The sequence below is a fragment of the Cibotium barometz genome, chromosome 23, assembly GCF_041138505.1.
Source record: "Cibotium barometz isolate CiBa-2024 chromosome 23, ASM4113850v1, whole genome shotgun sequence".
NCBI lineage: Eukaryota > Viridiplantae > Streptophyta > Polypodiopsida > Cyatheales > Cibotiaceae > Cibotium > Cibotium barometz.
Window position 1 is genome coordinate 50,616,273 of NC_141068.1, and position 13,407 is coordinate 50,629,679.

Sequence of the window (13,407 nt, forward strand, 5' to 3'; positions counted from 1 at the left end):
TGATTTGTCTCATAGGTCGAGTTCGGCCTCTAGTAGACGTTAATACAGCTCTCTCTCTCTCTCTCTCTCTCTCTCTCGCTTTCTTAGCACAACCGGACATTAGATAGCAGTCGATAGGCAGAGTCGGGTAGTGCAAGTGACACGTGGCAATGATGATGTTGCGGTAGTGACACAACATTTGGGTGGTGGACAGCAGTACAACTTGGCCGACCAAGAGCGTTGGTGCATATATATGTATGGGTAGCCAAATTGTCATATTCATATGTTTTCCTCAATGTTGGGCTTCACAGAGAGTTTCTCTGTAGGCAAAGTGCTAATTAGGAGTGCAGAGTAGGTCATAGGGCTGTGATTTGACGTCTTCATTCTCAGCCACATCTTCTACTTAAATTTTAGTTGTATTACTTTTTTCTTGTACATAATATAGAGCGGTAGTTTAGGACTCTTGTGTGTGGTGTATGTATGATTCCGCAGCGATCTTCTTTCTTTCTCTAGAAAACCCTAGCACACAGGCACAAGTGTTCTACAGTTTTTAAGAAGATTACAATCCTTTGTGTTAATGCCCAAAAAGGGGGTCTAACTTGTAGAATTGCAAGGTTAAGGAGCCCTCCAGGTAATGTAAGTGTACAAGTGGGTGCTATAGGTTGCATCATGCACTACTCCATGCCCTCTTTTAGCTCTTGTATGTAATGTAATTGCACTTTTTGTTACAGAGTGAAATACATGTTCCATGCAAGCAATTCCCCTACTTCCATTGTTATTTTTTGGGACACAATTGCACCTCAAAGGACCATTTTCTTACTCCATCTGAGTTTTGAAGTCCTATATTTCACATTATTCTTGGATACACAGCTATGTGCACTGTATTTTTGTGCTTTGGATTCAATCAAGACTTCCTAATGACACAGGTTTCAAGATTCTTGAGAATTCATAGGATAGTGCCACACTTCATCAAATTTTTTGCATGCTCCTCTAGTTGCCAAACTCACTATATGGTCTTCATGTGTCTTTCCTGCTGCTTTTTTTCCCCGTTGATTCTCGATGTTGTTAAGTTATTACTTTGATTCTCATAGAAGGCCTACAAATTTCATGATGCCATCACCTTGATCAGGGATGTCATAACTATTTTTTGGGACACAATTGCACCTGACAGGACTATTTCTTACTCCATCTGAGTTTTGAAGTCCTATATTTCACATTATTCTTGGATACACAGCTATGTGCACTGTATTTTTGTGCTTTGGATTCAATCAAGACTTCCTAATGACACAGGTTTCAAGATTCTTGAGAATTCATAGGACAGCGCCACACTTATCAATTTTTTTGCGTGCTCCTGTAGTTGCCAAACTCACTATATGGTCTTCATGTGTCTTTCCTGCTGCTTTTTTTTTCATTGATTCTCGATGTCGTTAAGTTATTACTTTGATTCTCATAGAAGGCCTACAAATTTCATGATGCCATTGCCTTGATCAGGGATGTCATAACTACGTTTTGTTTTTTTTGTGCTCAAAGGTTGTTACTTCACGGACGAGCCACCGAAAGAAAATGGTTTCGAAGTTATTAAAGGTCAAGAGTGGTGCCTTGGCTATGAAACAGCACCAGATTCTGAGGAAAGCTTCTCTGCAGTGGTATTTCTGATTTGTTTTATGTACACAGATCCTTTCAGGTTCCTTTAGTGAAAAAAAAAATCCCCTTCCTTTCCAAACTGTTTAGACAATGCGTACACTCATAAGGGTTTTAGACATGACAAAAAATGCAAATTCAAGCTCCTAGCCATTACAACGTGTAGAAAAAGCTCTATTGTCCTCATGTACTCCTTGATCCACTTTTTGGAAATTGTGGCATGATGAATGTGTCTCTGGACTCTGTATACCATGTGCACTCACTTAAAAGCTTTCATGCTATGAAATAACTGTTACTGACCCTTTTATTATTCTTAAGTATACTTGCTGATGAGTCGAAATTCTCAGGTAGGTGCTGGTGGCTGGAGCATAGCTCTAACTGCATCTGAGTTCAGTGACTTTTGTCACTTAATACAGGTAGCAGAGTTTTTTTAAAATACCTTGCATGTATGGAGGGCAACCTGACATTAAGCAAAAGGAAGCTTTTCTTGTATTCTTAGGAAATATTCATCATCTTTGAGGTTTTGTTGCCGTAGACTCTTCGCAAGGGCATTGCAACCATGGATGAAGATGGGTTTATTGGAAAAGATGACATTGCTATGCAGGTGAAAGCAAGGCATTTTTTTTCGAAATCTCTTTTCCAACATTTCTTTTACATTTGGGAAAATCAGTCATAAAAAAAAAGTTTCTTGCGCTTTGATTGCACAATGGTGGGCTTCAGGTTGAGAAAGGGAGTGTTTGGATGGAGTGCAGCATACCCAAAAAAAGGGTAGCAATCCTGCAAAATTTCTGGAAGGTTTGCAGTCAAGCCTTAATTTCAATTCTGATCTAGTTTTTTCAGCCCAGTAATAATCAAAGAATTGGAGTTATGTTTTGGATTGTCTAGTTTACAAGGACTGCTGCGATGCTGGCTTCTTTGAGATAAAAAAACTTTGCATATTTGTTGAAATGTGCTGTCTCAATGGACTTTTATAGGTGAAGGCTCTTACTTGTGGTCAGCTGTCTAACTATATAATCAAGAAGTTGTAATGAACTGCATGGTCACAATCGGTTTTCAATTTCTAAGCATGTGAAACTATGCTTGTTGGGATTGCATCATCCAGTTCTCCGGGGGGAGAATTAGAAACTGGTTGAATAGGAGGGTGTGATGAAGTGGGAGTTTGACCAGGCATTTTGGCATTACCGAACACAGGGTGATCCATCACTATTTGATCCATATTTGGGGCTCTATGGCTCATCACTATTTGATCCATGTGTGGGGCTCTATGGATCATCACTATTTGATGCATGTTTGGGTCTCCATATTTGTAGATCTCCTGAACCTTGACTTTGTGGTAAACCAGCAAGATAAATAGAAAAAGAATCATATAAAAGCCTCAAAAAGAAAAAGAAAAAGAAATGTGTTAGAGGGCAGCGGAAAGATATAGATGAATGACAAAAACGCTGAATCTCCAAGAGAGAGATGAGAGAAAGCAACAAAACGCTGGTGCATTAATCCTCAAGAAAAGAATGGATACAACCAGCCCGTAGGTGAGGAGTGGACTCCGTAGGCAGAGGGCTGAAGGTGCTCACCAACGTGATCAACAAGAATGATGATCAAGAATGATCAAGGAATGATGGAATGTGAGGGAGAGGGCAGCACATATATATACTTCTGAAACCGGCCTCTGATAGAAAACCAGAGTGCGGTAGGAGCAATCACCCGTCCACTTGTAGTCTAGATGAGAAACAAAACACAGATTGGAGCTAGAGTGCCCAAATCTGAAAACACAGCGACACCTGTTGGCCCCAAAGCTTGGCGCCCCTTGCGGTATTTCTTTATTCAATTAAAAATAATATGTATGGCTGAGTACAACACAAAGACCAGCCAAGAGTTTACACCTGTAAGTCCAATTTGACGGCCCACAAATCCTTCTCAGCACAGAGGATCTATGCACACAGATCTGTGTCCTCAAGCAACACACTGTGCCTCCCTCTGATCAGCCAAGATCACAAAGCAGGCCAGCCATGGGCATACATCTGGCATAATGCGTACATCATGCACGGTTCTCAAAGCTGGCCAATTAAGTATTGCCTCAACCTTGGCTGGATCCATACGGACTCCATGACCAGACACAATATGCCCCAAGAAATGTATTTCCTGCAAGAAAAACTCACTCTTCTTGCCATTAACCACCAACCTATGGTTTCTGAGTTCTGCAAACACAATGGCCAAATGCCTTCTATGCTCTTCCTCAGTTTGTGAATGCACAATCATATCATCAAAGAATGTGCCCACAAACTCTCTATGAGGCCTGAAAATCCTGTCCATCATTCTGTTAAATGTGGTAGGCGCATTCGTTAAACCAAAGGGCATAACCAAGAACTCATACAACCCAAACGTGGTTCGGAATGCTGTCTTATGCACATCCTCGGGTCTAATGCGTATCTGATGATACCCGCTTTTCAAGTCAATACGACTAAAAACTGTGGAGCCCTGTAAGCGGTCCAATATGTCATCGATCCTCGGTATGGGGAATCGATTCTTGATGGTATTCTTATTCAACGCCCTGTAATCTATACACATGCGCCAAGAACCATCCTTCTTCTGCACTAAAAGCACAGGTGAGCAAAAGGGTGATGAGCTAGGCTGAATCAACCCCTTATTTAGAAGCTCCTGCACCTGACTCATAATCTCTTCCTGTTGGGCTGCACTAACACGATACGGCGGTCTATTCGGTGGAGTACTACCAGGAATCAGATCTATGGCATGATCTTCTGGCCTCTCAGGAGGTAATTCTCCTGGCAATGACTCGGAAAAACAGTCTTGAAACCCACTTAAGAAATCAGCCCTGTCCTTATCTAACATTGACAAATTAGACTTAGACTCATCATCCTGTGTATCCTTTACATAAATCAAGTACGCGGAAAGATGCTTTTTCATTACTGATGAAATCGCCGAAGCGGATACAATAGGAACAGATTCCCCTTTGAGTTTTATATCCAATACATGCTCTTTCCCTCTATGAGTCAGAGTAATTTTCCTATTGTAAGTATCCACCACCGCATGTACCCTGTGGCACCATGGCATCCCCAACAAAACATCACAGCCATCCAAAGGCATGATGAAGAACTCCTCGCTGTCCACATAACCCTGCAAATGAAGCCGAAGCTTCCCAATGATAGGAGTAACGGGTTCTGCATACCCTGGACAAGCCATATTAGCCTCATGTAACGGCCCCATCTCCTCTGCGCGAATCCCCAATCGGCTAGCCAAATCTGGTGAAATGAAGTTGGCTCTAGCACCTGTGTCAAAGAAGATCAAAGCATTCTGATCTCTCACTTTGCCCCATGCCCTGCACAACTCTGTAGCTTCACCACCTAGCTGCTCCCCCACAAGATCAGGAACTAAGCCTGCAGAAGGCTTTGGTTTCTTTGGCTTGGGCTCTCCTTTATTGTCAGGGTCCTTCTTGGACGTTCTTTTGGGACAATTGAATGACATATGCCCCTCTTCAGTACAGTAAAAACACTTTTGAGCATCTCTCAAAGCCTGTCTTTCCTCAGAAGTCCTCTTGGGCATTGGCAACTTCTTATACTTTGTCTCTGTAGACCCTTTAGCATCACGAGAAGCATGCCCAAATTTTTCAGCTTTCTTGCCCAATTTCTTACTGCCTTTAAACCCAGATGAACCACCTGTGAGTAACGCATTAGCTGTCATAGCATTTTCAATCATCTGTGACATATTCGTTACTCTTGTCTTTATACAATAATCTCGTACCTCCTTGGGCAGCCCACAACAATATTTCTCAACCTGCTCAGATAATGGCACGGCACGATAAGAAGTCACTGGGAGTAGAGCTTCCCAAAACTTCTTGTTATAATCCTCCAAACTATCACACTTTGAAGCATCCAGCTTGTGCCATGCGGTCATAACATCCACTTCAAATGTAGATGTGAGCCATACGGAAGAGAAAACCTGTTTGAATTGGACCCATGTGGTGGGTGCTATGCCCTGCAAAAGAAGAGTAGACCACCACTGCAAAGCATTGCCCTTGAGAAAAGTGGCAGCTTTCCTCACCTTCGAGGACTCTGTGTAATTCCCACCAGAAAAAGCAGCATCAAACTGTTGTAAAAAGGTAAGTGCCTTCAATTTATCCTTGGCCCCACTGAAAGTGTCAAACTTCACTGCAGCTCCCCCTTCCTTGTAATCCTTCGCCTTTCCCATAGGCGTTAGATTATCATATGGAAGTGGTTTCGTGAGATTGCTGCCCCCAACATTCATACCCATCATTGGGTCAACATTTCCCATTCCAACACCAGGCATACCATACATCCCAGCCATGTTTCCAAACATTCCATGCTGCATACCTGGCTGCATGCCACCAAACATATTGCCTTGCATCCCAGGTTGCATGCTTCCAAACACATTTCCTTGCATACCGGACTGCATACCACCATACATATTCCCTTGCATGCCAGGCTGAAAATTGGCTTCAAAAGGCCCATACATACCCATGCCTCCCTGAGGATATCCCCCAGTCATGGATTGGAACACCGAGCCACCACCAAAATAGCCTGGATGCATATTCTGCTGAGGAATAGGTGGCTGTCCATAGAAGGAACTCTGTGGATTAGCACCAAAAGCATGCTGCATGTTCGGAAACTGTGCAGGAGATGGATCCTGTGGAGTGGTACCACTATGACCATGAGAAAGATTCTTTGAACGAACCTTCTTCTTCTTTTTCTGGGGCTCTGTGCGGGGCTCTGTACGAGATCTCATAAATTCAGCAAATCTCTCACTCTGTGTGAGCTGCATAAAAGTATCCATAACACTAGCCAAGCGATCTTTGAACCGAGCATCATCATCCTCTTTACCATGCACATCTTCTGGCTGCCTTACATCCTCATAAGGCTCATCATCTGCAGCCTGTTCTCCTGCAAAAATATCCTCAGATACATCTCTTTCAGGAGAAGTCTCTTGCTCTTCTTCTTCATGATAGAAGTACTCTTCCTCTGTATCAGACATGATTGCTGAATTTTCAGCGATGGCTTTCTTCAAAGCAACCACGAGCTCACCCCCTTCAGAAAGTTGATGATTAGTCCCGGGGACGGAACCTTGAAACCGGCCTCTGATAGAAAACCAGAGTGCGGTAGGAGCAATCACCCGTCCACTTGTAGTCCAGATGAGAAACAAAACACAGATTGGAGCTAGAGTGCCCAAATCTGAAAACATAGCGACACCTGTTGGCCCCAAAGCTTGGCGCCCCTTGCGGTATTTCTTTATTCAATTAAAAATAATATGTATGGCTGAGTACAACACAAAGACCAGCCAAGAGTTTACACCTGTAAGTCCAATCTGACGGCCCACAAATCCTTCTCAGCACAGAGGATCTATGCACACAGATCTGTGTCCTCAAGCAACACACTGTGCCTCCCTCTGATCAGCCAAGATCACAAAGCAGGCCAGCCATGGGCATACATCTGGCATAACTCAAGTGCATGATACATCTTCTCAGCTCAAACATACATGTGCTGTCCAATCTCTGTCTTAATCCCTTGTCAATCTGCCATACCCCTCCTCTCACAAGGGGCCAGATAACACATATCTGCAACAGACATCAAGCAGTAGAAAGAGAGATAGATGAACAGAAACAGAGCTTACCAAGTTCAGCTCGTGAAACAACACTGGAGGAAGCAACAGCACCAATCTGTGCTTGCAGGCACTTGTATCCACAATCCTGCTTCACACGTGTGCTTGAACTTGCCTATATCCTCCCTCCTGATGCTCACTCCTATGCTGTCCTTGAAAATACAGATCTGAAAATCAGCACTGTACCCGTCTGTACCGCCTCGGGATACGTGCCAGGAGTTGTACTTGCACAAACAACCTGCTGTCCACTCTTGTACCAACCTGAACCTGTGTATTCAGGTCTGTCCAGCCACCTGACAAGCGCCGCCTGAAGCTACAGAATTCAGAAAAGCATGCGTCAGCCCTGTCCGTACACTGTACGGCTGTCGTACAGGGCTGTACGGCCTGTGCACTTGCTGGTACAGCCTGTACTGGCCTGTGCGCAGAGTTTCCAGCAGCAGTTTCTGTGCGCAGCCAGCAACAGAGGAGAAAGAGAGAGAATGTTTGCCCAGTTCTGGCCGTACAGTGCTGTACGGCTGATTCCACTCAGAAAAACAGCAACAGCACACAGCAAAAAAACAGCCTTTTCTCCTCTTGAGCTTTTCCACGCTAGTAAACATGCGCATGAAGGAACTCCCACTTTTGCTACACGACTCCCCAAAAAGGGAAGAGAGAGAGAGAGGAGAGAGAAACACTCCTCCCCAAATTAATCCCTAGGGCCCCAAACTTTAATAAGTTCCTAGGGCCACTAAGGCCTAGGGGCAAACTCCAATAAACATTAAAACTTAATGTTTTTAGTTCCCCCCTTCACACCTAGGGATGTCCACACATCTTAAACTCTGTCCGGGCACCCCCCATGTGAATCATAAAATATTCTGACTCTGCAACCACCATGCCCACACTTGTCCTGCTCCATTTTCACAGGGCCATGACAACTTCTATATGAGCTGGCCGATTGCATCCTAGTCCCTCACACGACCTGAAAATAGGTGAAAAACTCCATAAAAGGGTTGGCAACCCACATCAAAGGCCCATAAAATAGGGGAAAAATATGGGGAATGCTTGAGCATGGCCCCCGTAAACACCAGAAAAGCCACCACTAGGAGATGATATAAGCTAACACCCCCTCGCAGGTCCTGGGGGTGGCCCAAGACCCAAGGAGCTGCCATGAAAGCCGATAGCTGATTGAGATAATCCTTTGGTGATTAAGTTTGTAGCGTTGTCCTGGGTAGGACAATATTCAGGCATAATGTCTCCCTCCAAGATCTGCTCCCGCACAGAGTGGTACTGGATCTCAATTCGCTTGGTCCGCGCATGAAATACCAGATTCTTAGCAACCAAATCACCTCACAAGTAGGCGAACAAGCCGCTCGATACCACGCCTCAGTTGATAAAAGCACCATCGTAGGCTGCTTTTTACTCATCGATGAAATGGCTCCAAATCCAAGAGTAAAGCATTACCGTGTAGATGATCATCGGGAATCTGCATCTCTAGCCCAATCGGAGTCACTCTAGCTACGTAAAGTGGCTCCCTGGCCATAGAAAATGTCAAAATCCTTGGTATCTTTTGAGCACCGCAATGTGCGGAGTGTTGCCTACCAATGAGTGTGAAGGAGATAGCACAGGCGGAAGCATAAACAGTAAACATATAAGAGAGTGCCAAGGAGATAGAGAGAGTTGGACAAGATCACCTTTTATAACAACAATATAGCTTTACAATGGCAATGGCCAGCAACTGGATGTTGAACTATGTGCAAGTGAATTGGATGAATGAGTGAATGATGGGGAACTCCTTATATAGTGCAAGAGGGAACTGGCCGACTGCCTCTAGGGCTGGCCGACTGCCGCTAGACAAATAAATAGGAGAAAAATCCAGTAAACTACCAAATAAATGGTAAAGCCCCAGAACACTGAGATGCACAATTCTAACACCCCCTTTGCAGCTCAGTGTGTGCAAGAGTCAGAAGAAGATAAGTCGATGAAGATGCAACCATGGACCCTCCAGCATCACGAATAGTGGAATCACCTTGGAGAAAGCATCTACCAACTTGTTTCCTTGAAAGAAGATGCCACCACGAACAGCAAGGAACTTTGCTTGGCCACGAATTCCCACACAAGTGTGCAGTGAACTCCAAAAAATAGATGATGAGCTGTTGGACACACCGTGCCCATAATCCCCAACAGTGGACGGAACACATCACGTCCCAAAAAGCCTCGAACAATGAACTTGGAACAGATCCAGTTCATAATCTCTGTTGTACCAAAGATAACCATGTCTTGCCAGATGTCTAATGCTTGGAACTCCGAATCACGGTCCCCATGCACCAGTAGACGGAGCTGTAATCAGCCCCCTCTCCCGTCCACAAGCCTCTTCTGCCTGGAAGCACATGGGGGGAAACTACATGTGTACTAGAGAAGCACACCATCTGGAGTCTCCTGAGCCGGAAGCGCCCTGGGAGCCCTAGAAGTGGTACTAGAATCTGTATCACTATCCTATCTTTGCCTTTTCTCTGAGATGAAGCCTTGCCCTCTTGTCCTTCTTCTTGGACAAACAATCTTTGGACAGATGCTCTCTTTTCCCACACGAGAAGTAACGACTCCGACCTTTCTTTTGAATTGAGGAAAGTGCCTGGTCAGAATTGTTGACTGACACCTTCGACTTACCCTGTGAGATGAGAACGAACTTGTTCTCCAAAAGTAGGGAGCTAAGATCATCAAAATCCAACTGAGTGGATGTGACCTGGCACCGCAAAGATCGAGAAATAACATCATAGTCCGGAGGAAGCTTGGTGAGGATAAGAGTAGCCAGCTGAGAAGAGGACAAAGCAGCACCCATAGCCAGTAACTGGTCATGGATAACCTTGGCCTTCATGAGAAAAGATTGCATTGAATTGCCTTCAGGAAATAAATTCCACAGCAAATTCATCCTCCTGATCTTGAGTCCACCTCCTAGAGTTTTGAGGACGCTCGGGCTTCCTTTTAGTGCCCTGAACAATGTCCCACAAACCCTTGTGGATGAACCAGACCCACATCTGAAGCTTCCAAATAGTATAGTTGGGTCCTTTCAACTTGTCATCTTTGTTCGTACAGGGGGGGAGCCATATCCACAGCAGCAAAGAACAAATCTCAGCTCTCAAACACTTCTCTCAAGTGCTTTCCAACGAAACGAGGCACCAGGAACAATCAGCCCCCTCTCAAACCGTAGAGAGAAAGAGGTGGGACAGCAGCAAAACAGTCCAAGATCCACCGGGAACCGCCTACTGGAAGGGTAGGGAGTCGTGGAGGAAGAAGAAAATGTACAGCCACTTGTCTGGCAACTCCACATGCAAGAGAACTCACCAAATCTGATGCTGGTGCAGAAAACACAGCCACAACTCCACCTTATACCTCTGTAGAAGAAAACGCAGCCAAGTGAACTGGTTGGATTGCCTCTGTAGGAGAAAACGCAAGCACCAAAACTGGCCTGCAGCAAACAACCAGCTGGCTGGACCTGAAAACGCAGCACTGTTGGGGAAACGCAGCCCACTGTTGTCACAGATCTGCAGCCGGGAGAGATGTGGAGAAAAACGCACAACAAAAGGAGGGAAAGGTGGGCAGATTTGCAAAGTTTGGAGCAGCCTGGACCTAAGCATATGATACCATGAAGGAGACAGCATAGGTGGAAGCATAAACAGTAAACATATGAGAGAGTGCAAAGGAGATAGAGAGAGTTGGACAAGATCACCTTTTATAATAGCAGTAAAGCTTTACAATGGCAATGGCCAGCAACTGGATGTTGAACTATGTGCAAGTGAATTGGATGAATGAGTTGGACAAGATCACCTTTTATAATAGCAGTAAAGCTTTACAATGGCAATTGCCAACAACTTGATGTTGAACTATGTGCAAGTGAATAATGGGGAACTCCTTATATAGTGCAAGAGGACTGCCCCTGGACAAAGAAATGGTAAAGCCCCAGAACATTGAGATGCACAATTCTAACAGAGTGTCCAAAGGTTCCTGCATGAAAGCACTAAGAGTTCCCACCACAAATGCACAATCAAGTCGTGTGTAGAGCAACCAAATCAAGGAACCAACTAGTTTCCTGTAAAGAAGTGCATCTACCGCTGGATCGGATCCAGAAGAGGAAAGTTTGATGTCGGGATCCATGGGGGAAGTGATGAGCTTACAATCTGTCATCGTGAAAGCCTCTAGCAGTTTTGTAACATGCCGTTGCTAAGAAATGAATATGCCATCTGAACGTTGAAAAATCTCCAATCCAAGAAAGAAGTGAAGCAACCCAAGATGTGTCATCTCAAATTCTTGACTGAGGGCAACCTTTGTCTGAGCAATGTGTGCTGCATGGCTGCTTGTGATGATCAAGTCGTCGACATAGAGAATGATAAGAGTATACAACCCTTTCTTGGGATAAATGTAGAGATTTGGATCAGGTGCTGACGTCTTGAAACCCTTTTGTTGAAAGAAAGCATCAATCTTCTCATACCAAGCCTTGGGGGCTTGTTTTGAAACCATATAAGGCCTTTTTTAGCCTGTAGACCATACCTTTAAAACTAGGAATCTGAAATCCCGAGGGCTGTTCTACGTAAACTTCCTCCTTTAGCTCCCCGTTGAGGAATGCCGACTTGGCATCCATCTGAAAGATGAGCCAATGAGAGTGTGTAGCAAGAGTAAGAACAGTCCGTATGGTTGCCATCTGAGCAGTCAGTGCAAAGGTATCATTAAAATCCAGGCTAGCTTTCTGACAATAGCCTTTTGCCACAAGCCTGGCCTTGTGCTTATCCAGAGTCCCATTTGATTTGTACTTGGTCTTATAGACCCATTTGATACCAATCACCTTCCGCTTTGCCGGTCTCGGAACCAGCTCCCAAGTTTGATTCCGTTCAATAGAGTCATGGTCCGCTTCCAAGTCGGTAGGTTCCGATTCCTTATGGATGCGTGACATCAGTGCATAATTGACGTGCAGGTTCTCCTGAGATGATGTCGTGGTACGCAACGCTCCGATCGACGGGGACCCCGTGTTGGAGGTAAAGGCAACCGTGTTACCCTTGAGTTCCGCAATGTCTGGTACAACCAATTGGGAAGACGAGATTCCCCCTCAGAAGTCGAGCCCTGCTCTTGAGATGAAGCTTGTTGTGGAGGATCCACCGAAATCTCCTCCTCTTGATCGATGTCGGATGATTTCTCTGCCTGAGGTGCTCGAGGACGTGCTGGGTCAAGTCGAGGAAGAGGAACAGGGGATCCTGTGAGGAACCAAGGAGAGGCTGAGTCGAATCAGCCTGCGAAGATGAAGAAGCTCCCTCTACAATGGAAGATGAAGTCTCATCAACCACCACTTCTCTGCTAACAATGATCTTCGAGGTTGCAGGATTGTAGAGCCAATAACCTTTGAATTCTGAGTTGTAACCAACCAAAATATGATGCCTGGACTTAGCGTCTAGTTCTCCTTGTCATTATTAGGTACATGAACAAATGCATCTGATCCAAAAACTTGAAAGTGAGAAAGTGTGGGTTTTCTATCGAGGTAGGCTTAAAAGGGGGTTTGTCTTGGAACAACAGTAGTAGGGGACCGATTAAGAATATAAACAGCAGTAGCAACTGCATCCGCCCAAAGCTTTTGAGGAAGACGCCGATGTTCCAACATTGTTCGAGCCATCTCAATCACCATTCGGTTCTTGCGCTCCACCACGCCATTCTCTGAAGGCCTGTGTTGGCAAACTCTTGTTGAATGCCATGTAGCTCACAATATTGGTTAAATTGACGAGAAGTAAACTCACCTCCTTTGTTGGCTCGTAATGTCAAGACAGAGTGTCTGGATTGTTTCTCCACCAAGGTTCTCCATGTTTGGAATCTGTCGAAATTATCATCTTTGGATTTGAGAAAATAGGTCGAGGTATACCGGCTAAAATCATCAACCAAGAGAAAAACATAATTGGCAAAGCTAAGAGATTGGGCCACACAAATCTGCATGAACCAACTCCAGAGGTGCCGTAGCTCGTCGTTTAGCCTCCTCCCGATGTTGTTTCCCTTTGAGACAAGAGTGACAAGGGCCCTCACGTGTGCCAACATCTGGTAATCCATCCACCAGCTGCTCTTGAAAAGCCTTCTGCAGGGCCTCCAAATGAAGATGTCCAAATCTAGCATGCCAAAGATCACTTGTGCGGGTACCTGTGTGAGAGTAAA

At 44.8% G+C, this 13,407-nt stretch overlaps 1 protein-coding gene across 3 annotated transcripts in view; it reads left to right on the forward strand.

Moving 5' to 3' along the window:
- Positions 1-13,407, forward strand: part of LOC147626065 (uncharacterized) — a 97,617-nt gene that overhangs the window by 34,275 nt on the left and 49,935 nt on the right. For all 3 annotated transcript variants that reach the window (XR_015268768.1, XR_015268767.1, XM_086817624.1), the window contains exons 2-5: positions 1,510-1,625; positions 1,968-2,036; positions 2,156-2,224; positions 2,341-2,415. Coding sequence is in view for 1 of the 3 variants with exons in the window: in XM_086817624.1 (XP_086673750.1) it covers positions 1,510-1,625; positions 1,968-2,036; positions 2,156-2,224; positions 2,341-2,415 (329 nt within the window). In the remaining 2 variants the exon portion in view is untranslated. The remainder of the gene's footprint in view (positions 1-1,509; positions 1,626-1,967; positions 2,037-2,155; positions 2,225-2,340; positions 2,416-13,407) is intronic.